We start from the raw sequence: 27,687 nt of genomic DNA on the forward strand, positions 1-27,687 counted from the left end.
CTGTTAACTCGGGTCAGCCCATTCAGCACTACCATCCGGTGGTGGTGTATCATGCAAGAGCACTATGAGCACGGCTTACGCGTTTGCGTGCGCATACCGATTGTTGCACCCCGGTGATCAAGCCACCCAAGGAAGTTTTTCTTCATCCAAAATGCGTGCAGATTTTGTAGTGTGCAATCCAAGGAGAAAACGCAGCCTTATTTGTTATTTAGTTGTGGTTTAGTTCCACGTGTAACGACGGAAAAGCTGCCGCGCAATCGGGGAGGAAAATTATGATCGTTCGCTTTGGCATCTTATGTATTGGAGGTGCCTCACGAGATGTGCTTATGTGCTCGATGTGGTGCCTTTCCACGTCTTGAGTAGCAGGCGCTCTCGCTCTCACACGATCGGGGCCGGGCGCGATCGCGTATATAGTGGTGTGTTCTTTAAATATTACCACCAGTTCCACCATCGGCATCGTTCAGTTCAGTTTAAGTGGTCTACCAGTGCGGCGAACTATCTTCGACGATCAAATCTCAATCTCAATATCCTAAACGACAACTGCCAAGCGAACCAGTTTGGATCTTCTCCAGCATCACCCATCAGTTCTGTGATAAAGCCAAAGTCAGCCGAAAACTCGGAGCAGTTCCAAAGGGGCACAGCCTTTGTTGTAGGAAGAAGAAAAACCAAAACCAAAAAAAGTGATATTTCTGTTCCAGTTTTTTTAGAACAACCAAAAACCAAATCAAGGTACGGATTAATTTTTTGGAGTGTTTGTGTTTGAAAAATAAAAAAATGTTAGGACTGAAAGGACTTTATAGGGAAAAGTTAAATTAGTGAACAACGAAATCCATTGGATGGTGAAATCACTGATTGCAATCCCATGCAAGTGGTTATTGCACAACGACAGTACAGTGAATTACGTTGAATACTCGCAGAAGAACTATTTACCCTTTGCACGGCACGGCGGCAATCCTACGACGCTCCGCGGAACCGGTTGCCTGTGTGCTACCATAGCCAGCAGCAGCAATAAGCAGCAGCAGCAACAGCAACCAATATACCGTGTGTTACGAAAGTCACGATTTCGCAGTTTGCAGCTGCTATAACGATCAAACCTCTCTGCTAGTGCGATTCCGTGAAAGCCGTTGCCGTTAGTTTTCCATAAAGTTTCCGTTGTCGAGTCGTTGAAAAAGTTACCAAATCTAGCAAGCCCAGTTTGACGGGGCCATTCTGTTTGCAAAAGCGTGCAGTGGGAAGTGGTGATTCACAAGAATAGGGTCGTACAGTGCCATACAGTAGTGATCAGAGAGATTTTGTGGGTTCGTTGCTTTAGAGGACAGTTCTTTGAGTTGGAACCGAATCAGTTCAGTTTTCGTCTGTTTTTCTGACGATTAGTTAAATACTAAAAACGAGCATTCGATTTTGCAAGCAAGAATTTTAACGTTTTAATGATGAACTTTTTTAATTTTCGAAGTTGGTTTTTTATCACTCAGTATGTTTTAATCATACATTGAGTAAACAGTTTAAAAATTGACTGACTTCGTAAATTAGCAATTAAAGTGAAATTCTTGAATTACTTTAATTCAACTTAGTTTAATTGGCACTTCAAACAATAGAAACAGTTATTCTTTTCAACTTTTCACTAGTTACCAATAGCAGAAAACAAGCTCTACCAAAATCTCGGACTAGATAATCAAATATCGTTAACCAGTATGGAGGGAAACTTTCCGAAATGTTTTTTTCATCATTAGCAGTCAGCCACAAGAAAAGCTCACAAGCGAAGGAAAACTGTTCTGAACGTAAACACGAAGAAAAACCAAACTCAGCACGCTAAAATCAACATTACGCCCTCGCTTCATGATTTTCTCTACTTCTTTTCCTTCCCATCATCAGTGCGGTTTCTGCCGGTGGTCGCTCTGACTTCCGGGTGTTTGCTTCCTTGTTCGATCCGACGTTCGAAAAACAAAAATATAAGGTGCAGCATGGCTCCCACCATCCACAAGGAGGAGAATTTCTCCACCACAAATCTCAAGTGGAAGGTACGTGAGTTTGCGATTTTTTCGCTACTAAGCCTAGCAATTTGATGTAGCCATCTAAAATGGGGCTCTATTAACCTACTGACACATTCCAATCCCAGTTCCCTTCTCCCCCCAAGTTGCTTCCACTAAAAGGGTAATTATTGTTGTCATTAACTGCTTCATCGCATCTTGTAACGTACAGCTAACAGAACGTTCGATGTTAACCCTGCAATTCTCCTACGAATCAAACAAAAATAAGTATAACTAATTAAGTTTCTAACCTATCCCGCTTATCAAGACCGAAGCGCTCGAAAATAGTTACAACAATCGAACGCAACACTAATTTAATTCAACGTTGCGCAAATGTTTAAATAAGATAACAATCAACGTGTAACGGTGCCATTTCGAAGTCGGCAGTGGAGACTGCAACAATCGGTTGCCTCATGTGGAAAAACTTGGGTCGAATGAGTTCAGCTTATAATAAATCAGTGCAAGGCGATTCACTCAGCGACTGGTAGAGCAGCACTACATAGAGCGGAGGCAGGCAAGCGGCAATAGAAGAAAATCATTATTTTTGCAATTTCTTTCCAATTAGCAGTTTTCAGCATCGGCATCGGCAAGAGACAGCGACGAGAGACGAGAGAAAATTACAGCTAAATAGGTCGATTGAAAGTCCGTAGGGTGAGAGGTTGATTGAAATTCAATCTCAGATAATGATAGGAAAAGCGCTGCATTTGAAAACTGCAGTTTGGGTGTTCAACGGGAAAAGGAAAATTGTTTACTTGTTGCGAATTCGAATTCCAAATTGGGCTCATGTTGACTTGAACCCGAGAAAAATTAGCGGATATAACCGTAAATTTTAATGCTAGATGGTTTATAACTTGATGGCGCAGATCTATTAGTGACGTTTTAGAGAAATCCCATTTAGAGTTTGTCGAACGACGTCGGACAGACGCAAGTTAAAAGTTCGCTTGTGTCCGACGACGTCTAACCGACATTTATTACCGGGAATGAGTATGGGCATTGGGTTCTTTCCGTTTACTATTCTTTTTATTTGGCTTTCCGTCCTAAGGTGATGAAGTCGGGGGTTTCCGGCCTGATGAACAAAATTTCTCCAATTAATTCGGTTATGGGCTGCCGCTCTCCAATACCTCGGACACCGTATACTCGCCGCAAGATCTCGCTCCACCTGATTTAACCATCTTGCCCGCTTCGTTCCTGGTCGTATTGTTCCTAGCGGATCAGGCTGTACGAATATTCATAATTTAGCTCAAGTTTGTAGGAATTCTTACTACCACAAAAAATGTATTCAACCGTTCTGCAATCACTCTTCAGAACGTCAGAATTGGTAATTGAATAAAACTACAATTTTGTGAGACCGACTGAACAATGCCTAGAGAAACTATCATAAAACTTACTTATCCTGGTACGATGTGCGTTAGGATTTCACCTGTATCACAATGTTTTATCAACGTACTTGGTCCATGGCAGCCTGTCTTCAGTTTCTGGAACGCTTCCTATTCTCCAGGTATTGCTCCACGTGGTTTGCTGCGCACCATTACGCCTGGCTTTTTCCAGTTTTAACTAGCTTGTAGATACTAGGTTCGACGTAAAGTTGCAACAGTTTCAGCAAATTCATCCTCTTTCTCCAAGGCCGTTATCATACACTCCTTTAAAAATGGGTCTGTGCAGTGCCTGTAAATCCTCTTCGAGTATTACTCACGTCTCATTCCAACAGAGAATACCGATCTTATTGATATTTTGTACGTGACGCTGTAGGAGGCATGACTCTCGGTAAGAATACGTTTGTAGATATTTATGCAGCCTGTAGTTGTTATCCGACGTCACCAACTCGCCGAGATATACAAATTCATCTACCACCTCAAGCTCGTCTTCATAACCTACAATACTATTGCCTATTGCTCTTTCGTACTCGGTTACTCCTGCTTACTTGGTTAGTTACGTGGTCTTTGACACTTACTTGGTCATTGACGTATTCCCCATCAATCTAGCTTAACATGCTTCATGTTTGAGCTTAGTGCACTGCCCAGCAACCGACTGGAAATCCCTTCCGATAATGTCTACATCGTCAAAGAAATAGATTTTTGACTGAATTTGCAGAAGATTGTGACCCCCATGTAGAAGCCTACACGTTTCATAATAACTTTAGGGACTATTTTGAACAGGAGACAGGAAATACTATTTTACACCCGCCAATGGTTGTTGTTTACCAGATCCTATGCAGACAGGAACCATCTTGATAAACTCCACTGCGATGTCATGTTTACCAACTACCTAGTTGTTCTTGGGAAGCTCAATGGGAGCGCTCTATTGTTGCATCTTCGTTATCTACCCCACTGATGTAACCAATCCTCCTGATTTATTGCTAATCTGCCTCTGCGCCAATCAAGTGTTATTTATAGAGCTTCTCTTGTTTTTCGATCATTTCGCATTCATTCGATAGGATTTCTCCATCTTTACCAAGATAAGCTTCGACTCGCAGCCCAAACTCTTTGCAGTATGAGTTTCATGAGTTTCTAGTAGAATTTACCAGAAAACGTGAACTTGCTGTTTTCGTTTCTGTTTGTACTGTTCCACATTTTTGGCTCCACGTTCAGCATTCCTCGTCGAGCCAGTCATCACATCCCAATGGGGCCTTCCTCAACTGCTTCCTTGACTGCTATTTCAGCAGCCCCCAACAGGAGCTTCGGTTAACTCTACCTTAGCAAGCAGTACTACCAGAGGACAATGCAATGCAATGCAGTGATGGCTCCCGGTACCGAATATGTGTTACAAAGGAAAGTCTTTGGCCTCTTCAACTATCGAAAGGTAGTGGTCAGAGTCAACGTTCAAATAATTCTTGTCGATGGTATTTGAGAAGTGCCTTCCACATCAATTGTGGTGACTTCAGGAAAAATGGTGTACCGATAAGAGAAACTATTCTGGAAAAAAGTATTTCATATGACCATGGTTTTGTAAGTGGTCAGAGAGTCGAATGCCGTTTCCATTAGCAAGCACTGCACTTTCCAATTACCACTCTTAATTCTTCCTCCTGGTCAACCAAAGTGTTTAACTCTCCGATAACAGTTTCGACGTCATGGCTTTGGAAGTTGCCATGTTCACACTTGGCTCTAGCTGTGCGTTAAGAGCATCCCTATCGTCTTCATCATTTCTTAGTTGTGAGCTGTGCACGTTGAAACTGCTGAAGTCGAAGAAAGAGTCCTCTGGTTCTAGACTTATACATACGGCTCCCATCAGGAAACGACCAAAATTCCACCGGGAGTTAGTTACCTACCACTAAGGACCACTAAGTAGCGTTGTCAACAGGTTTTTTCGAAAATTTAGCAAACAATAATAAAAATATCTGGTAGAAAGCTACCAGTCAATTGGACATTCAGCGGCAGCTTTTGGGAAACACCTTTGGCGTTTTGCTCACGGCAGATGTAAAATTTAGCGTGAAATGCGAGTTGGTGACCTCCCCAAACCTAAAAATCGTGTGGAATTGGACCGTTGTCGGTTGGTTTATGCATCAAAGAGTTTGGAAGATCAAGCTCCTTTTCGTTGCTACAAAATTTCGTATGTTTTTGTGAGTGACCCCTCATAATGTTCTGTACTCCGTTAGAACGAACTTTTATCTATATGTATAATCACGTTTCTTCGTTTCATAATTGGTCTTGACTCTTTTAGAATATTTACGTACCTCTTATTTTATGATGATCCAGTATTTTGCTATCAGTCGCAGTTTTCGTGTATTTGTAGGATTGAAATCTTTCTGCGTGAAGCTAAATCCGACCAGAAACGTGCTATATTCTCAGAAACGAAAAAATAGTTGTCACGAAACGGGTAATCCATTTTTCCGCACAATCAAATCGCTTGCCAAACCATTAATTTCTTGGCAAACTGCTAATTTTAGCTTCCTGAAATGTTCTGGTAAATAAAAGTTATTTCTTCCGGTAACTGTCCGGTTAGCCTGGTAATCCGGAAGCCGCTGGAAGTCTGCTTTTACTTATGTATCGTCATCCATGATACAAGAGTGTGTTTCTGACAACATTCCTGTGTACAGTTTCAAACACGCGTCATTGCTCTAGCTCAATCTGCCAATTATTGCCTTTAGGTACTTTTTCAACACTGAACATAGTCCTGCTTTCCTCCATTCCAGCACGAAACTTTAGAACAGATGCCATTTTTTCGCCATTTCTCTATCGGAAAAGTTTGGCGCTTGCAATTGAAAGCACTAATCGCTTGTGATTTTTGTCATACCCAGCAGCACGGAACACTTTTTTAGTCACTTTTCTTTCGAAACTTTCTTCTATGATACGGAAAACCATCGGTTGTAACCTTTTTCCGATAGCCGGATGAGGAAAATTCGTATTACCAAGGTGCGTGTGTACACAAACTAATTCACAACTGCCAACGAAACGCACAGCGTAAACAATACACGCTAGGATTATTCCACTCAAGTTTAGAAAAAATTGAACCCAAATGACGAAGCGACAGATTCAGGCGATGCCATTTTATCGTGGATACAATTAATTAGCAGAAACTGTGATAGCAATCATGTCCGTAGAAAAACTTACAATTGAAAAATGCAATAATACAATGTATAGAAGAAAATCTTGACAGGAAGTTTTTTTTTCGAACTGTAAAGTGACACCTGAAGCAAAACGTGAGTTCAGCTCTTCTTGCACTGGCATAAAGTTAGTTTGCTTCAAAAAGTGAAATCATTTAAAAGTTTTCCAGAAAAAAATAAAAAGTTATTCAAGATTTTATTGATCTCATCAAAAGAGACTCAGTTCATTACAAGTCTAGTGACTGTAAATTAACAAAGTGAATAGTTTCGGAAATTAATTTCATTCTAAAAGTTTTTTTTCGTAGAATTTCATTGAAGTGAGATATTTTCTTTCATTTCACTACTCTTCTTTCTCATAATTGTATTAGAACAATACAGGATACAAATTCCCTGAAAACAACTTGAAACATGTTTCATTCTTCACCCAAAAAGACTGACAGGCTTTCTGTTGAATCAAATGATTCGACCTCCACGTTATATGACGTTCGTTCTATGGACCATACCCAAGGCCTCGTCTTCCACGGTTTACAGTCCCAAGCAGCAACCAGCAAAACTTTTGCCTTCTGATGCAGATCCCACCAAAGGATCAAACCGAAAACCACCAGCAGAAACACTGCAATTCCCTGCCGTCGACGACGACGACTACAACAACGGCCTCGAAGGCAGCGGCAAAGTTATGCAACTCCGTACACAGCTCAGCGAATATATTTTTCCAGTTTGCGGCGAAAATGCGATTATGTTGGCTGGCTGGCTGGCTAGTTGGATGGTTGGCGTCGAAGGCGATTGCAGCATGTCCCGCGTTGCCTGGCGTTGTTGTCATCGTGTAACAATCTTCCTTTCCAACTGCTTTCCAGCCAGTCAGTGCAGCGTAAGCGCTCGTTGCGAGCAACAGAGGAAAATGCTATGCTGCCGCCTGCCTTATGGGTACGGCGGCAAAACGACCCACGACGACACGAGCATTACGAAATTAAATCCATTTCATGGCGGTTCACAAAAAGAGTGGGTGAGAGACGGAGGCAAGGCAAGGGGTTGAAGCTAAAAAACAAAGTTTTTAATTGGAACATGTGTTTACCACAGTAGTAATAGCGAAGATAATTAAGGCTTCGTTAGGGATCGACGATTTTAATTTTCCGAATGTAAAATTTTCAAATGGCTCCAAGTTTGAAGGATTCTGCCGTACTTAAAAAAGCATTAAGTTGTAAAGTTGTGGCCTTGGGTGAGCTATTAAAATATATAGTTGTTGGGATGTTACATGCCATTACACTTCTTTGGAAAATTCATGAAAAAAGTTTAAAACAAACCGAGAGTTACTTGAATCAAACTTGTACTGGGATTATGTTACTGAATATTTATATTATTCAGAACTAAACGACACACGATCCGCTTAAAACTAACTGCGAAACATGTAGAATCAGTTTGGTCTAGATCCAAGTATAATCCTAAAGCTAAATGTTTAAGCCTCTATCTTTGCTTCCCTAAATGCTGGACTACCCTCATTCAAAGCTTCAACTCGGTTGCGGAACATAGCGTAACCATATAGCTAGTTCCGGCAAGAATATGAGCCATTGGTTGCACACCATGCCTTGTGATACCAATCTCAGTAAGGATTAAAGAGTACAGGAATAATGCGACTGTGAGAAGAAACACATTCAAACTATTTTCCTACAGCTAGACCGAAAGATAAATCAGTCAGCCGGAACTGCTGTCGGTTAGACAGCAAGACGCCAACCGGTCTTCCGATTTGTGACCACCACCGCGCACCGGTAGGCTTCCTTCGCTTCGGATTGTGTTAGCAGCCTTTTTTTATACATTCCGAGAATCGAGCTTCATTCGGCAGCTTATGATCTTTAACAGAAACCGTTTCCCTCGGTTTGGTTTGAAGGTTAGGTACCGCACATTCCGATTAGTCGTTGTGAGTTCGAGTCCATATTGAGAAGCATTCCTAATGTTTGTTGGTTCATAATTGTCCTGTAATTGGTCATTTTTGGAACAAGAAAAAGGTTGAATTACTGAGGGCGTACAGTAGCTGCCAGCTTTGCCATGTGAAAACCGAATGTGCTCGTCCATCTGAAAGAGACATGTGGGTGAAATCCTTAATAGCAAACAAGCGGTACCGAAAACGATGTTAGGTTGTTTTCATTATCCTGACGGTCCGACCAACATTCGCAGCTGCTGGCAGATTAAATTTCCTCACTCTGCCTAATATTGGGTGGTTTTATTTGTTTTTCAGCCAAGCAATCTCTCCTAACCTTAAGCAAATCTTTTTGTTGAAATTTTTAATCTTTGAGGTTCCTGGAAAGAATTAAATCATTTGATTCCATTCACAGAATCCGCCAAACAAATATGCCAAAGTAAGAATTTACTAGACATGGACTAAAATTAATTCTTATTATGTGGTAACAGTTAGCTTCAATTTATCGTTTATTGTCCGTCTTCGTACCACATTACCTCGATGAGTCATCATGAAAGCTTTCTCCAGTTGAAACTCGGTGTTCAACTTTTCCTCATTTCGCATCACTAGTGACACACTGCCATAGACAGCCGCCGCGCGAACAGCGGCGGACGTGACCAGCACGTGCCGAATTTATTTTTGGCAACTTTACCGCCGGACGGACCGACGGACAGAGTACCGCCGAAAGGCATCGCCACGTCGGTCGTCGTCGGCACAAAGAACATTAGCTTGGCCGGTCACGGATTCCACTTCAGAATACGCTTCATTAATATCCCCGACTGGCTGACAGTTAAAGTCCTAAGAAAAATCGTCATCAACTGGTGTGCTTGTTGCCTTTGGAGGCGCCGTTCCTTATCACGGTTGATGGGGCGGTGTCGAATGTTAATTTACGGGGATCAATTAATAGTAAAAGGAAACGTTACCAATAGGAGGTTTCTGCAAATATGGATGCGGTAACCGAAAAGAATGCTGCATTTTCTAGTCGTGTGTTTCGAAACACAATTCCTAAAATGGCTGCTTGTGAGTTGTCAAACCTTGAAACATTATTTCTTTTAAAAGACCAGTTCTAAAAACATCGTTGTTGAATATTCAGCCATCGGAAACTCGTTTTACGAACTGCAAATGATTCAGGTGTCTGTGCACGATGCCAAACGTCTGCAAAATGGGACGCGAAGGGTAAACACGGCACGGGATGCAGCAGCAAAATCGATGGAATCGATTCCATTAGTGGCGAAACCGAGCATTGAACGCTCGGTTGCAAATTGTTTCCCCCCGGTGCGGTGGTTCTGTGGTTTCTCCTGTGCTGGAAATTTGATTTGCTGCATGACAATTTTCACGCTGCAACTGTTCTTTGTGCATGCATGCATGCATGCATGCAGCGAGCGGCGCAAAGTTTAATGCAATGCGGTACTTGTGGCATGCACTGCAACTACGACCGTAAAGTGCAAACAAAAAGTTACATTACTGTAAAGACTTTCTTTTAGACACAGTTAGTGAGAGATTTAAATGTTTCCAATAAGTTATCATAAAAGGCCAAATCCATTCGACTGAAAACTAATTACTGGAAAATGTCAAATATTCTATTGAAGAATGGCCATTAACTACTTTTAGATTTGGACAAGCCGCACAAAAGCCATCGGGCTATCAAGTTTGAAATAGATAGTTTCTCCAACAAAACCTATGAAAATGGAAATGGATACCCAGCGAATAAGATTCCTGCAATTTCAGCTAACGGCAGTGAACATCAGCACCTGCGTAACCTTTGTCTATCATGAAATCATCAATATAGCGAACTACACAGTCGTAAATTTTTTTTTCTATGTAGCCTGATTACATAATGAGAAAAGATACTTAAGAAAGTTTGTTATGGAAAAGTACACTACGTCGTTAGGGACAATACGGAACTTCTCCACTGTCACTGTTTCCGACTGCCGTCAAATGTGAGCTGCGGAGCTACCACAGAACTTCAATGGCCAATCAAAAGTATTCGACAAGCTCATAACGGTACCTGTTGTGTTGAATAGAAACATAGAGGTTTCATAATTACAAATGGCTTTTCGAGCGGCTAGTTATGGCTGCAATAAATGCTCCGGATATTAGTTTGAGCTGCAGCTCCTTTCTAACTACACAAGACAGAAATATGCCGTTATTAGTCTGACAATAGGCAGTATGGATAAAAGGGTTTGCTTTACTTTTCCCATAAAGTTTGCACGGTGAAAGCAAAGCGAATTGTTTTGTTCGTAGGGCCTAATAACCGGGTACTGCCAGTGATGTTATTGGGTTTAAATACCCTAAAGTTACTAATTGCTTATCTACACTGCTTGAAGTCTATTTGTAAACCAACCATGCTTGGAATTGCAACGGAATTCCATCTCCATACTAAATGATTAAATTGAAAAAGCACAAAACACTGGCTTCGTTGAAGTTTCTAAGCCTTGTGAATGAAGCGATTCATGTTTCATGCAAGTTTATAGAAAGGCCAGCTTCTCGCACAATGCTTTTAGTACATTCAGGCCATTCGTGAAAAAGGTTTCATAGAAGGGCCAAGAGATCGCCATTACGGTAGCTGAAAACCGAAATTCTCACAGTTCAGGAACTACTGACTGACCAATCCACCGCCGAACGAGTTGTCTTCCTTAATAGTGTGCGACTGGAGGTCTACTCTGCGTTGATAACCTATTGTGTGTTTTTCGCTGATAATAGTGTTGGTTGCTTTTCTATCTGGCGCACCGGCCACGTATCCAATCTACTGCTCCAGCATATTTCAACATTTCGGGAGGATCAAACGATCTACACTGCGCTAATTTGTGCTGGTTCACAACTACGGAACTTAAACCGGTTACATCCATACAGTCCATAGAAAGTCCTATTCATCGCTGCAACTCGTCCTTTGACTTCTTGGCCAACATCGTTGTAACATGTAACATCCACCTCCACATCAACAACACCGCGACTTCTACATTTCCTGCAAGCTACTGTGCATATCGATAATATTGATATCATCCCCCAGACAAGTGGTCTTCGCATTGCACCCTCGATAGTAATGTTGAACAGTTTCCCCTTGCTTCGGCCCATCAGCAGTTGCGAAAACGTCGAATGTATCACTCCTAGACTACTCAAGCGTCATTCGTCCTAGTTTCTCTTTCTTAAACTGAATCATACGCCGTCTTGAAATCCATTCACAGATGATGGGCCTACAGTTTGAACTCCCGAACACACATCTAGGATCGGACGCAGAGTAAACATTTCCTCACGAAAACCTGCTCCTTTCAGAACTCGTCAACAAAGAATTCGGTGCAAATAAATTCTAGCTTTTCTAGTAAAATATAACTTTATTGTGAAACAAATGACACATTGTAATAATCACTATTTCAATGCTACTAGCTACAACTTTCTCTTACCTTCCTGGCAGAGCTCCAATAGTGGTAAAAACAGAACAAGTAATAATCGGAAGGTGCAATATCTAGGTAATAGTACAAGGGGGAACTTACCATTTGAGTATTTCCAAGCTGGTTTCAACAAGATGGGCAACGTAATGTCGAGCATTGTCATGTTGCAAAATAAAATTTTTCGTGTCTTTGCATGTTTTGTGGTCATTTTTCGCTCTGTATTCGCCTCGATCGCGTCAACACACTTCAATACTTCATGCCCTATATCGTTGTACCGTGCTCCATCTCAACATCAACACCACAGGGACTTTTATGTTTCCAGGTACCATGTACTGCGTTTTGACACAGTTGATGAGAAACCTTGCAGCTTCCCTCTTTAAAAGCCCAAACGTGTCTTCCACATCCATACTATGTGTATCGATGCTGTCTATATCATCCATCCACATGACCAACTGTTCTCCGCATGGTGCCCTCGAAAGTAATGTTGAACAGTAAGATTCAGAGAGCGTTCTCTTCTTGTTTCGAACCATCAGCATTTTCGAAAGCGTCTCGTTCTTGAACTGAATCGTACGCCGTCTTGAAATTTACTAATAAACGACTATTTTGAGTTTGTTACTGCAAAACTCATCCAGAATCGGACGCGGAGTAAACATCTCTTCTTGAAAACCTGCTCACTTTGGTATTCGCCGACAAAAGACTCCGTCTTCGGCTAGAAATGTGAATAGTAATGTCTCAATAACTGCTAAACAAAATCGTCGTAATAGTCCTTTTTGTCCTCTGGCACGGCCCAGCCAGCACCAACTCGTATATCAATGTACGAAAATTATCGTAAATATCTCTTAACAAACTCGGATTCGTAAATAAAGCCTAATAAAGTGCGCACAAGTTGATATTCTATCGTTTATAATGCTAGTAGCTGACAAACATACGATTTTCAGCACAAAGTCATATAGCTGTGTGAAGTTTGTCGCGCTTAATCGGAACTTATCGTATTGAAATGCCTATAAAAGTGTATCGCTCAAGATTATTCCTCAGTGCGTATATCGCCTCCAATATGGTACGGATAAGCGGCTTTTGCACGTCGAATACGATTTTGTTGGATACATATCAGTACGTAACTCTTATCTGCAATCTAATTATACATATGAAAATGCTGACTGGGGGTGCAATACCTGAGCAGTATATCGGATGGGAACTATCCGATTGAGTATTTCGAAATAGGTTTCAACAGAACGGCAACGTTATGCCGAGCATTGTCATGCTGTAGAATCACTTTTTTGTGCCTCTGCATGTATGGTAGTTATTTTACTCACTCGTTACTTTGCGATTCGTTACTTGGATTCGATAGCATTCCCTAGTGATGGTTTCAGCAGCTCACAATATTTATGTAACTTCGATCTAGTCCCACCAAATACCTACACAGCATAACCTTCGTAGTGTGAATAATAGGTCGAATACTTCAGAGTCTCTTCTGTTGGGTTCTGGTATGCCCCGTTTACCATTGTGGTATGCCTGCTTTATTTTTTTGGGCACGTCACTTATTACGGAAGTCATACACTGGAAGCTAGAGTGGATCACACTCGCTGCGTATCAGAGATAAATTGATTCTTAAACCAAGTTACTCTGATCGATGAAACAAACAGGATTTCTCTGGGCTCCTAAAGGAATTTTTTGAGATTCTGCAATCTGCGTCCTATTGATGCTCCGTAATTGCAGAGCAACGGTTCCCAGGGTCCGCTCTCGACATTATAAAAGCGACCAGTCATGAGCAGGGATGCCACATATAATTTTGTGTTTTTGATGAAAAATTCTGGCCATCTGTAAAGCGAGAAAAAATGTCTGTGCAAAAATCTGTCCAATGTAAAACAATGAGAGTGAAAGAGACGGAGAGTCATTTAGCTGACTATTTCCGTCTCTTTCACTCTCATGTAAAAGTTCAAAAATCTGTTTAATCTGAGTTATTGGCAAAAATCTGTATTCTATGCATACAGATTCTGTACAGGCGATTTCTTTCAAATATCTGTTAAACACAGAAAAATCTGTACATGTGGCCCTGGTCCCCTGGTCCCCTGGTCCCCTGGTCATGAGACCGATAAACGTGCTGTCTCTCTTATTGAGGCCCACGTAACCAATAAGCATCAACAAGCTCAAGACTTTGCCTCTTTGTCAGTAATCAGCAGCAAATAGCATTGTTAGCATTATAAGAAGGTTAGCCGTATATTTTGCCAAATAGTTTTTAAGTAGCATTTAAGGTTACTTAAATGCTTATTTGCTTGCATTTAAAGAGCATTGATAAAGCAGTTACCTGGGGACTTTTATTGAGACACAGGTACAATTTTTTTATTGGTTCACTGGCCAAGACTTTTTGGCTGTCCCATTGTTTCAGTCGGAGATTCCGCAAAATGACTCCAGATCATAAAGCGGTCTGCAGATGAAACAACAAGCGACAAGCGACGAGCCGTTGTTGTCACTTAAACACAGAAATTTCGAAGACTATGCATATAAATGTTAGTTAACGCAACCATCTGAAAGAATGTATTGATGATGATGTCAGTTTCCATCCAATGATGTCAATGTAGTAGTGACGTTAAAGTGATGGCACATTACAAATTAACAATTATCACCGTCGTCCGTGGAGGGCGTACTAACCCTGTCCGTAGAGATTTGTCTGTCGTAGAGTTCTGTCGCCTCAGGATTTATTTTTGAGACGACACGGCGTAAAATGCCTATTTCCTATAAAGGGCGTGTAACCTGTCGTTTGTCGCTCCATCTGTAGAGCTTAAGGAGCTTTTGAATCATTCCCAATGCATGCAATTATTTTAAAATGGCTTAGCGGGTAACACCTGATACTGAAACAAGCTATTGAGCATGGATTCAATACTGAAGCAAGCATTTGACATAATCCTTTGGGCATGCTTGGAATAGTGGCACGAAGCTAGATCCAGCCTGAAGATCGTAGGGACCTCGAGTTGCTTCAACAACCAAGAAAGCAGACGCTTCTGTAGAAACTCCTAGAGGTAGATCCACTCGTTTACAGTCCCGGTAGTCACGAACGGCGCACTTCGTTTCCCACATGAGCAGATTGCTTGCCAAATCAAGTATTTCTTGGCAAACTTTGAATATTTTTGCTTCCTTACTTCCTCCGGAACATCAAACTTGTGTTGGGCGGTGAAGAATAGGAGCCCCGGAAGCCGCCGTAAGTCCGCCTTGACCTAAGTCTCATCATCCATGGTAAGACAATGAGTTTTCGTGAGCATCTGGGTGTACAGTTACCGGGTCCATGACTTTCCCACTGTATTTTGCCGGTCGTCACGATTTGGAGGCTTCTGTGCTTTGTACGTATGCAATCCCTCCAGGTTCTTGGCTCTCTGAACGAAAGACTTGGACAGATTGAACTTTTTGGCCACATCTCAGACCATTCCTCCCATACGGATTCCGCTTAAATGCTTTCACGACACGCTTGTGATCCTAATCACTAAAAGAATATCCATTCTGACCGTCCATTCAATGCTTGGAGTTTCATAGTAACGTTTCATCACACGACTCACCGTTAACTGCACGATTCCGAATTGCTTTCCGATGTCTCGATGAGAGAGTTGAGGATTTTCCAGGTGCTTGCGCAAAATCAATTTGCGATGTTGCTTTTCGGTTGATAATATTTTTTCCAATTTTCGAAAAACTGACAGCGTTAAAAATACAGTGTAAACAATACACTCTAAACTACTTCTACCCAAATTTTCAAGAGAAAATACCTAATGAGTAATGGGACATCCTTCTCTCTGACAGGTTAGTGAACCCTCTTACCGTCAGGAGGCACTTTTTTGCCGATTAGATCTGCGCAGAGTGGCGTATCTAGAATGTATATATTCTTTAATAATCCAACCTTTTATGGTTGTGTGCGTGTAAAAGCACGCTTTATACGGTAGTTCCGCAGTGGCAAACGTAATTTTCGTATCGTAACGTATCGAAATATTTTACCTGCACATTGTTGAGCACAAAAACTGCTAAATTGTTCAGTTTTACGTACAATTTACGAGCGCTTTATTGGGTGTTAGTAAAGCATTTGAAGCATCATAAATGTGATCGAGATAAATAGCAGTTGAGACTTTCTCAAAATGACCTAACTAACAGAATGAAAAGCAGTAAAAGTTTTATTGCAACCTCTGGCTGCTCTATTTTCTGACAGTGAGCCAAATTCAACGACGTTTCTGGTAACGATGCCTTGCTTGGAATCGGAAGTGTTTTGCCATCAAATTGCTCACATACGCTTCTAGCAATAACGAGCCACCAAGAAGACTAGGAGCCATTTTCCATGGCAAGTATCACTAGCACCAGCACTTCCGAAAAATTGGAAGCTCTATGTAAATGTAGCGGTGGATAAAACTGTGTTCAAGTGTAATGTTTTTTGCACAAGTTTACAGACGTCAGTTCCACTTTCGCTCGGCAGATTGCGTTGTTTTCAATGTTTCACACAATTCAGCAGAGTACAGAATCCTCTTGATTGAATGTTTTCAATTCTAATCAGACATACAGAACCAAAGTGTATTAATTTTCAATTCGGCCAATCCTGACTATGTACCACACGCTAGTTCTAGAATCTAGATTATAGCTTCTACGTTATAGTTTTATATAGTCGTACTTCCCAGACAAACAGTTAAGTTTATTCATGCACAATATATAAACTAGAGTTTCGCACACTCGGTTGAGAAAACTACTCACAGCCATGCAACCGAAACTTCCGCCATTCTAATATAAGTCTACGTCATAGAAACTTTTGCACCTAAAATGGCATCACACTGCACACTGTTGGCACTGATATGGCAGATCATGCTCACGACATAAAAAAATAGTTTCTGGCTTGAGAATCAAGCAAAAAAATAATTGGAATAACAACGTTTTAACAGACTGTTGTTCGCCTAAGCACTAAACTGATCTGCAACAGTTTTTCACTTCTTTAATGTAGATTAAATTTCTCAACAGTAGTCTGTTGTCTATCCACGTGGATGACTAAAATTTCATTTAAAATGCTTTCAAGCTTCGTCACTGAACGATTGCTCCACTGGGTTTAATGGCAAAAAATAATCATAGAAGCATGCTAAATCTCCAAAAGCTCCAACCATACGCTGCCATCATCAACCCTAAGGCTATCAAGCATCGAAGGTCACAAACATACGGCAGTCGCTGGTTTCCGAGGAAAAACCATTTCGCAACATATGCCCACCGTTTAGAGTCGGGTTTCAAGACCAAAAAAAATCATATTCCCTGCTGGCCTTTCATCACTTGTCACCCGGGTTCGCTCCGAATAAAAAGTTTATCAAATATTCATGAAATGCTCGCCCACAAAAGCAGAAGATCCTTTTTATTTGGCTCATTTTTTCCCGGTTTGTCTTATCAGAGTCTAGCCCCGAAGGAAGTGGCTGTTGTACCTTCCCTTCTGCCGTTATTAGAAGGAAAGCACTGCAAAACGATGTGAACCGAGTTTCTTATTCATCCGTCCGGTCGGTACCTATAGGTACCTACGTTCTGGGAATTGTTGAGATATTTTCGGGACCAGCCAACAACGCAACGGTTCAAACACCACTTAACTTAATGACTGCGTGACATCGTCATAAAGAGCAGGGTGGCAGTGGGCCCGTCCCGTCTCCCAAGGCGGCGACCTTCGTCAGCTGAAGTGTAAGTGCCACAGCAAGCGCTCCAAAATTAAGTTAAACTGTCAACTGAATTTTTGGTTTAGTCACCCTGGAGGTGGCTGGTAAATTGGCGCAATTTTTGTGAAACCCACCGACGACCGGGGAAGGGGGGGTATGGGGACTGAAAATATGTAAGTCAATTTGTGCCAGTGTTATAATAAAGACGAGAAATCTTCTGATTTAGAAATGATTATGAATGTTTATAAATGCGGTTCGGGTTTTTTTTTTTGTATGAATAGATAATGATATAACTTGCATTTTGTATAACGTAATGAGAATAGTCTTCTTTTGTAATTTACTTTAATGAACGCAGTTCGCTGAATTTTTGATGCCTTTCCAAGTTGATGGTTGCTTTCTAGTAGTAAAGCTGGTAAAGCACTCGAATCTTCGTACAGCTAATAGTTTTTTTTACCCGGATGAAAATAAAATTAGATGCAGCTTTAAAAGATTTTCGTCTTGCTGAGCAGTTTCTGACATCGAGTGGCACGATTCGGTAATAATCGTAAAAAGCATCGTAAAAAGCTTACGACTTGACGCTGTTTTGCTGCAAGAAATGATGATTGCTGATTGAGCGTACGCTTGTATCCGATGTACTTAAACTAGCTTTTGAAATATATGTACACGATGTTGTTGGCTGTAATAACATTTGTGAAAGTTGCTGCTCAAAGAATCACTTACAAAACTTCTATTGTAGCTAATAAACCAAGCTCAGTTCGAGGCTTTGCCTGCATATAAAAGTAGCTTGGCAGTAGATTCATCTGATTATCATACGAATTTCAAGCTTTTATAGTTACGGACGACCTTAAAAGGATTGGGATGAGCCAATATAGCCACTTGTGCATATTCTGGGATTATGAATATCTTTTCCTTCAGTCTCGATTCCATCTGGTGGTCCAAAGGACGCATTGAAAGTCTGCTAGATCTTCTTTTGGTCTTCTGCTGGCGAATGACTGATGGATTGCTCCTTCGATGTATAACAACTAAAATGATTTTATCGGATTAATTCTTTCCACTATGTTTTAAATTGAAGATGGGAATGGACTCCCAGGTGAGCAATAAGCATTATTATCAACCTTTTATAGGAATTTTAACTGTACGTTCCAGTATATTAGCATTTTAACTGCATAGCTGTTGTCGAATTGTTCTTTTGAGTATCTTTTTTAGAGAGTTAGCAATAAAGTGGGTACGTATCTTGCCAAAGGTGTTTATATGTAGCATTTTAGTTGTCTTAAAAGCCTGTCAGGTTGCATTTAAACCGCATTAGTAATGCTTATTTGTTACCTAAGTTTTCTACTAAATAATATTTAAAGATTTCTATTCACTGTAAGAAACTGAGATAATATGACCTCTAAAATGACTTGACAAAACATCGATCGAATTCCACCATTCAAAGTTAGCGAAAACAACCACCACGTTATGCAATTTCGAACGAAACGAACTATTGTCGAAGAGAAAGCACGCCAGGTTTGGCCTACTGGCCTTCACCTGTTCGTCAATAATTGACGCTCAAGCTTACCCTACACCTCGCTGCCTTACTGCACCTTACTTCACGCTTCGCCGGTCGCTTCATCGAACACTTGCCTCAGTGATCTATAATGACTTCCAAGCAATCACGGCAGCACTCCCCATCATTAAAAAGCATCAACCACAATCGGGCCCGGTACCGGGAATGCACCGCCGCCAAACTGGCAAAAGCGCACGGCACTCACTCGGTCGGGGCTGATCCCTGGATGCTACTTTTACCGCCGCGATTTTGACGAGCCAAGCCAGCGAAGCATGATAGCCCAAATAATTGGACCATGATTGCTTTCGACGTTCGGTATCTATTTCCACGGGGTAAAAGCAGGTATTTTCGGCCCATTAAGCAGCGAGCAGACACGATCGGAGAAAATTTCCTGTAACGATTGGTTACCAACATTTCCAAGTATAAATTAACGCTACAATCAGTTTTTAAGCTCGAAAGCACCTAACTGGAGCAGAAATGCATTGTGCACGTGCACCCTAGTTTCTCTACTACTCTCGAGCTGTAATAAGCCTTTCCATTCCAACAAGTTGCCCATGCTGCCGCCAGCTTGACACCTTCTGCTTCTTTCTCCACATATCTTCTGGTGCCTACAAGTGCATGATTTCACTGCGCTCTCTGTGAAGCGCCGAGCACATGCCCGTTTGATTACCTTGCCGGTTTATGGTGGCTCGCGAGTAGCACCGATGAGGGGCAGCTAGAGATTTATTCATTATGAGAGCATCAGAATGAGTATTCTGGACATGGAACTAAAATCAACAAACGATAGCACTAGCATGACAGACGAGTGTAGTGGTAGTTATTAACTGAGTGCAGACCGTTGCGAGTAAATTAAATGTAGGGATAGTTGTAGTAGTTGCCAGTCCATATAAAAGTTTGTAATCTATGCTTTTGCTAAAAGAAAAAAAAAACAGTTTTAAATATTTTAAACTTTTTAAGCCAAAATGGGTATGGTCAATACTCATTCTTTTACTTCATTACTAGCTTTTTTAAGCCAAAATGGATGCTTCTATAATGTTGCTAACCTGAAATGAAAACGAGCTGTGGTTAATATTGTTTGAAAAATAAAGTATTTTGCAGTAATTTATTTTGATATCGTGGTGAATGACCCGTCGGTTAAAACATTTTATAATAAACTCAAAACTATTTTTATATTGGTTTGTTACGAAATAAAATTAGAACCGCTTCAAAAATACAAAATACTTTCGAATTCCTGCGTCAATCGACAAGTTGTGTCGTACAAATGGCTCTACAAGTCTTTTTAATTTCTTTTCACTGTTGCTTTTTATTCACAACAATTTGTAGAGAATGTCCATAATTTTGAGCGCGGGTATTTTGGATTACATTATATACTATATCAGTGGATTCCAACCATTTTTGGATCGTGAACCCACTGGCGGAATTCCGTATACTATTTTTCTGTGAGCTAAATATTTGACGAACTCCTAGTTTCTCCAACACCCATTTGGGAAATATTATTCTGGATGGTACGACATCGGCGAAACAAACTAACGAGTCTGGTTCTTTGTTGAAAATAGTTTTGGCTACTCTTTCATCGGGAATTCAGGCCACATGCTCAGTCCACCGCAACCTGTCACTTTGTGCACCGCACGAATCAGCTCAATTAGTTTCGTCGGGAAGCCATACTCTATCATTATCTGCCATAACTAAGTTCGTTTGACTGAACGGTACGCCGCCTTAAAGTCCACAAACAGTGCAAATGATGAGAGCGCTAATTTTACTTTCGGAACTTGTCTAGTATCTAATTCAGGATTAACAACCGATTCGTAGTGGAGCGACTCTCATAAAAGGTATTCTCCGTTGAAGTATATCGCCAACGGACTCAATGTACAGAACAAGATACGGGTGAGCATCTTCTAGGCATAACTGAGCAATGTAATGCCTCGACAGTTGAAATGAGGCAGATGAGGCTATTCAACCACTCCTTCGATATTTATTCGCTCGCTCCCCGCTTTTCGAAGTTCAACCGAGATATCATCCGTCCCAACCGCCTTACAGCGTTGTTCAGCTTGCTATTTGCCTTCTGAACCTTCTCCTGTGATGGTAGCTGCACAACTTAGCCGTCACTCACAATTCTTATCGTGTTCCTACTGATCTCCGTGTTAACCCCTCCATTCAACAGCAACTAGCAGTGCTCCTTAGCGAGAATCGCTCACAAATCCCGGATGAGGTTGAGAGCCAAGTTTTATAGAGGCAATTTCAGCGGTTTGATTTGCTAAACCCGGAAGAAAGACGTGGTCTTCTTGGGTGTATACTTCGGGTCGTTGTCCTGCTAAAATGCAAACTTCAAAGCCCGTTAGGATCAGTGAAATCTCGAAATTTTTCCACAAGATGTTAATGTAGAAATCTGCCGTCATTTTTACGTGGCTTAACGCTCTACCACAAGAAAAATGTCCCGAAACCAGCATATGCCCTCCACCATGCTTCACTGTTCCTTGGATGTCGCATCCCTGAAGACTGATCTATGCCATATACGAATGCGCTGGCTACGATTAAACAGACAACCGTTTTCCAGAACCTTAGCGCTTATCAGCATGCTCCTTAGCAAATTTAAGCCGTTTAGTCTTGTTTGCATTGCTGATAAATGGGCGCTTCCGGGTGACTTTGCTATTCAACTCCAGTGCTACGAGACTGTGACAAACAGTTCGACTGGAAACTGATGGCTAAAGGGTTTCCTGGATCACACGGACAGTTACCCTCGGGTACTTCTTAACTTTACACATGATCTTGATGTCCGTTCTCGCATCCGTTTTGCACTTTTGCACCAGGGTGATTCGATTCACACATCTGAACTGTATTTTCTGGTGATGGTAGATATGAACACAAAAAATAAGTATTTTTCGAATGCCATTATCTATAATTATTCCATTTCAAATAGAACTCAGCTTCAACTTAAGTATGATAATTTCAAATATATTAGTTTGAAAAACTGTGGGTACCTTATTCTTGTAACTCATTTAAAGCTTAAGTTCGAGTTTACATCGAGTTACATATTTGACAAAAGAATGTCTCTTCAAAAACTCTAAAAGCGTTCTTAAGACAATTTTTAAGAAAAGCTGAATCGCTAGCTTATGCTTAAGGGCGAGACCTAGTGTGTTATGCATTTCCTTTTGGAATTTCCAATTTAGCAAATTTCACAGCGGCTTCCCAGAACCCACCGTGGTGAGGAGCACGTGACGCAACAAATTTCCACCTTATTCCAATAGTTGCACTTCAGCCGAAAATTTTATTACCTTCGAATTCTTCTAGTTCCAGCACTCGGTGAACCATTTTTTATTAAAAGTGGAGGAGCGTTTGGTGAAGAAGAATAGTAGACTGGATGATATTACGAAACTTCGATGTGAGGTCAAAAATATATTGCGTAGTTCAATTACTGAGTGATTCTCTTCCCCACACTCTCTCGGTTTGCGCGCAAGTGTTTTGACAATTAAACTATTAGTACTTGACACCCTATATTCGGTAAACTTTATTCAGTGCTTAGAAGAGCATATTGTATTGGAGTGTAGTTCACAAAGACACAAAGTTTCTTAACAAAATAAGTGGAACCAACCTAACCAGATTTCACTGCAGTTTCCCGGAGCCCTCTGTAGTGAGAAGCTGTTTCCACTAGATAAACTACATAACTGGATCACTGGATAACTGGATTATGCTAGTGTGCCTGTAAAAGAATGTTTCGAAATTTTTGATGCACCACCATAATCTGTTTCTTGTCCGAAAGGTGACGTCTTCTGTTGGTCGAATGTAATTTATTATTATCAATTAACAATAAACGAATTGAGATTCGTAAAAAAGTCTTCACTTCTTTAAAATATGATAGATACAGAGTCGGTCCAGGGGGTTGGTGTGATCACAGCTACGGGCTAGTGACTTTCTAAAAATGGCAGCCAATAGTCGATTCCAGAAGCGGAAAATAGACGACCAGGAGTGACGTGTAAAGCTGGCAAATGGAGTCAAATTAGTTATTACTACGATCGAAATAAATGAAACCCTTCGCTATAAGCGTTTACCCCATTCCTTGGACTCAAATGCGGTCAGTAATATGGGAATGACATCAGCTGGAGCTCGTTTCTGAGCTGAGCTGAGTTTGCGGCTAAGAGGGGAGCAAAGAGCCCAGAAGAAGATGATGGCGTTTGATATTGTTGAAATTATTCCAATTGGGGTGCGGGTCCCTGACTAAGTCAAAGTTTTGTGGATTAATCCTTGTCAGCAAATAACCGAGTCTACTACTAAGGGTTGATGCAGCTGTCAAACTCCATACATTACCTATGTCTCACTCATTGGTTTCGATACCTATTTACTGGTACCTATTTACTGGTTGGTTCACCCTAGAAAAATCGAAGCTAAATAGAAAGCAGTTAAACACAGCCTTTTAGCTGTGATTTAAGCTGTTATTTTCGTTATCTAGTCGAGTCAGTCGCCATCTTACATTTAAACACAAATCCTACACAAAATTTTGATATTTTCACCCCCCTGGTCATCTGCCATCGCACAGTGGTCGAAAAAGGCGAAAAGTGGAACTTTTTTTCTAGTTTCTTTTACTTTCATTTTTCATTTATGGGCTTCAGCATTTTTGTTCGTATGAATATCCCTCTGAATCGAAAACTGTCAAAAGTTAGTCATCGCTTACTATAATGAAAATAAAAAAATTACTTTTTTGTCTTAGGAAATATAGACATAGTTTCTTCGGCAAAGTTGTAAATAATGTAAAAACAAGCAGCTTTGCAGAAGAAATAAAATTTCTATCTTTATCGAGTGTTGAACTTTAGGTTGAATTTTGATTAAAACTTATTTAAAGCTTGGTTTTTCGTACTTAGCTTTTCTTAGTTGTATTTTACAAGAATACAATGTTCTAGGCAAGCACTCAAAATACACGTTTTTGCAGAAGACCGCAAATCTCTTGGACCGTTTATTGCTAAGTAATCACATACTCAAGCTTAAATTTCCGTAGCTTCACGAGCCTATGGGGTAAAATGGGGCAAGAGGATTTATGAAATCAGCACTACATCTTAAAGCTTAAGTCGAGTACTATAAACTTGTATGGGTTCCGCTTGTTCCCAACCACCCAAATGAGAGTATGGCAAGCATACGTTTTATGTGTTTCGCGTTCGCTATAGGCTCGATACACGTCCATTCTTTTGTGTTAGTAGCTAAACACAAGCTTTCTTCGACAAAGTTATAGAAAATATAAAGAGAATCACCTTTTCCAAAGAAATAATATTTCTATCTCTATTGAGTGCAGAGATAAAGAGCATTTTCTTTAGAAATTCTTTAAAGATTAGTTTTTCATACTTAGCTTATGTTGGTTGCATTTTACAAGAATATACGGTTCTACGCAATTATTGAAGGACTCAAAATACACGTTTTTTCAGAACATTGCAAATCTCTAGGACCTTTCCTTACAAAGTTATCGCTTTTGGCTCGTGAAGTGAAGGAAAAATAAAGCTTAAATAAACGATAACTCCTAGACCGGTTCTAAAGATTTGCAGCCTACTGCAAAAACATGCGTTTAGAGTCCTTCAATAATCACCTAGAACCATATATTCTTGTAAAATGCAACCAACATAAGCTACGCATAAAAAACTAATTTTAAAAGAATTTCTAAAGAAAATGCTCTATAGCTCTGCACTCGATAGAGATAAAAATGTCATTTATTTAACAAAGTTGTTTGCTTTTTTATTTTCTATAACTTTGCCAAAGAAACCATGTGTCACCAATACATTTGATCACTAGTGCTGTTACAATTATGCAATAAACAGCAATTATGCAAAGTGGGTAACAGCGGTATTATGAGAGCAATGGTTGTTTATTGGTAGATTTAAAGTGTTCAATTTATAAAGGAAAACCAAGAATAACATTTAAACAAAGAGTATTCAAGCTTTGAAGCTTTGAGTTCTTTAAATCTGTTTTCCACAAAGTTGATGCCCAAGCTCTACAAAAAGTGCTGCTAAAGAATGTTTAAGGGCGTCTTTACGAGCACATTCAATTCATTCAAAACATTCAATGGGCTTCCAGCATATTTACGATACCGAATATATCAGATAGCATTCAGAAATAGCTCAGCTCTATCATTTAATTCATGATTTAGGGTCGACTAAAATAGTACAGATCGTTCAATCAGGTTTAGAGTTTTAATAGTGTAAGCAATTAAGATTCCAAATTATGCTTAATTAATATAACGTTAAAACTGTTAAATAGTCACGACTTGTGATTGAAATTTACTTTATCTACTTTTGCACGGAAAATTACTTTAAATATTTTAAGTACACAAATTATCCCCCCGTTAAAAAAACAATTGTGGACTATAATTTCAGTTTTATTTCATCTCTGAAAATGGCAATGCAAATTTCAAATAAGATTGTCATTCACTCTTACTTCTCTTTTATTTTCCACGTTTTGTACGAACGAATTAGTAAATATTGGAACAAGCAGACATTATATACACAAGCGTCAACAAAAAACAAGAAAGATGATTAGTTTGATGATTGCAAATAAAACCAGATTATCTTTTGAGTTGATGATTTGTTTGAGGTAACTACATGAGGTTTGTCAAGTTTTTTTTATTATCACACGATTATTATGATTTGCGAAATATCTGCCTGTTTTCAACCGTGCTCAATTGGGCAGCAATAATCATTTGACTTGCAGTTTTGATTTCTCTCAGTAGAAAACCTTGAATAAAATATTTCAAACTTCTCCTAATCATTGCATTTAACTAACAAAACTTAAAATAGAAGTAGATAGTACTCTGCTTAAGTCAAGATATAAAAACAATAAACAACTCTAATACAAACCAAACAAATTCAAAATCACTGTCTTGCCATTCAGTCAAGGATAGGCACTTCTTGGTGGTGAAGATCGTTACTTTTTTGTCGGCGGCATCTCTTCTCTATAACGGTTGAAATTACCCCTCTGTCCCAGACAGGGTAGAAATCACTGACGAGGACAACGTTCATTCGGTACGGTCGCAATTGGTGGTGGAAACACACTCACACCAGACAGGCTGATTTCGACACACCGCGCCGTACTCCTCCGTGTGGTGATGCCACCACAAAAGCGAGAAGTGCTGTTTCGAAATGTTTCATTGAATCAAGTAACACTGAACCCCGCGACTAGTGCTCCTAGGCTTTCAATTCGCGCCAGCCAGCAAAGTGGAAATTTGCTCACGCTGGCGGTTCGAACCGTTAAGTTAAACCACGCCGCCGTAGCATTCGAACGGTTTACGATTTCAACGGAGTGCGTCCAGTAGATCATTAGTAGCATTTGTGCGGTGATGGTATTATTAATTACTCACATCAACCTCATAACCTTGCTGTAGAATTGCAAACTTATCGTCACGCAATTGTGGTTTTCCCCATTTTTCGCAGATGACTCTCGTCCAGCCATCCGGAGAGCTGAGCGCCAAGATCAAGGAGGAGTTGCGCGAACCAGCAAACCCCGCCGACATTGAACGGGACATCGGAATCATCCGCCAATGGCTTGACATGCAGCCCCATCTGCCAAAGGACATGGATGATGCCCGTCTCCGCACCTTCCTGCGTGGCTGCAAGTTCAGCATCGAACGCGTCAAGCAGAAGTTGGACATGTACTACACCATGCGCAATGCCGTCCCGGAATTCTTCACCAATCGTGACGTCAACCGGCCAGAAATGGCGGAGATTTTGAACGTTATGTAAGTAGTTCACGAATCGTGACTAGTTTCAATAGAACTAAACACAGTTTTCCTTTCTATTACAGCCACATGCCCCCACTACCAGGACTAACCCCAGCCGGATGTCGTGTGGTCATGCTGCGCGGAACTGATAAGGACATCAGCACGCCGAACGTCATCGAATCAATGAAGCTCACGTTGATGATTGGTGATGTTCGATTGGCCGAAGAATCTGTTGGTGTTGCCGGAGACGTTTACATCATGGACGCCAGCGTGGCCTCTCCGACTCACTTTGCCAAATTTACTCCCACACTGGTCAAGAAGTTCCTTATCTGTGTTCAGGAGGCCTATCCAGTTAAACTGAAGGAAGTTCACGTGATTAATGTTTCCCCGATCGTCGACACCATCGTCAACTTTGTTAAACCATTCCTGAAGGAAAAGATTCGTGAACGTATCCACATCCACAGCAGCATGGACGATTTGTACAAGTTCGTCCCGAAGGCAATGCTGCCAACCGAATACGGCGGTGATGCCGGATCGATCAAAGACCTGAACGAACAGTGGCGCTCTAAGTTGGGAGAATACACCGGCTGGTTCAAGGAACAGGAGGCTAGCAAGGCCAACGAATCACTGCGCCCGGGTGCCCCGAAGACCGCCGATGAGTTGTTCGGCATGGACGGTACCTTCAAGCAACTGACCATCGACTAAATGCAGTCATGCTGTCCATTATGTTCATCCACCGAACACCGCATGTTCCCATTCCCAAAAATCCCATTCAATCCCCCAAAAAAATCAGTCAAATAACCATTATTAGCAAATATCCAAATAATCAATCTCATCTATCAACGTTCTTCCATTCTTCATTTTCACAAATAGCCGAATTACTCAACATATAAAAG

At 40.8% G+C, this 27,687-nt stretch overlaps 1 protein-coding gene across 1 annotated transcript; it reads left to right on the forward strand.

Annotated features, from left to right (window-relative positions):
• The first annotated feature begins 1,961 nt into the window (after nt 1-1,961).
• LOC128742224 (alpha-tocopherol transfer protein-like) lies at nt 1,962-27,496 on the forward strand. The gene is made up of 3 exons (XM_053838511.1): nt 1,962-2,018; nt 26,505-26,809; nt 26,875-27,496. The coding sequence occupies exons 1-3, from the start codon at nt 1,962-1,964 to the stop codon at nt 27,494-27,496; spliced, it is 984 nt and encodes a 327-aa protein (XP_053694486.1).
• The last annotated feature ends 191 nt before the right edge of the window (nt 27,497-27,687 follow it).

Source organism: Sabethes cyaneus, chromosome 3 (genome assembly GCF_943734655.1).
Source record: "Sabethes cyaneus chromosome 3, idSabCyanKW18_F2, whole genome shotgun sequence".
Taxonomy (NCBI): Eukaryota; Metazoa; Arthropoda; class Insecta; order Diptera; family Culicidae; genus Sabethes; species Sabethes cyaneus.

Bases quoted from the DNA above. Each gene is read 5' to 3' on its own strand.
- LOC128742224 (XM_053838511.1), top strand. From the start codon at position 1,962: ATGGCTCCCACCATCCACAAGGAGGAGAATTTCTCCACCACAAATCTC. The intron at 2,019-26,504 runs GTACGTGAGTTT...CATTTTTCGCAG, and splicing joins CCACAAATCTCAAGTGGAAG to ATGACTCTCGTCCAGCCATC. The intron at 26,810-26,874 runs GTAAGTAGTTCA...TTTCTATTACAG, and splicing joins GCGGAGATTTTGAACGTTAT to CCACATGCCCCCACTACCAG.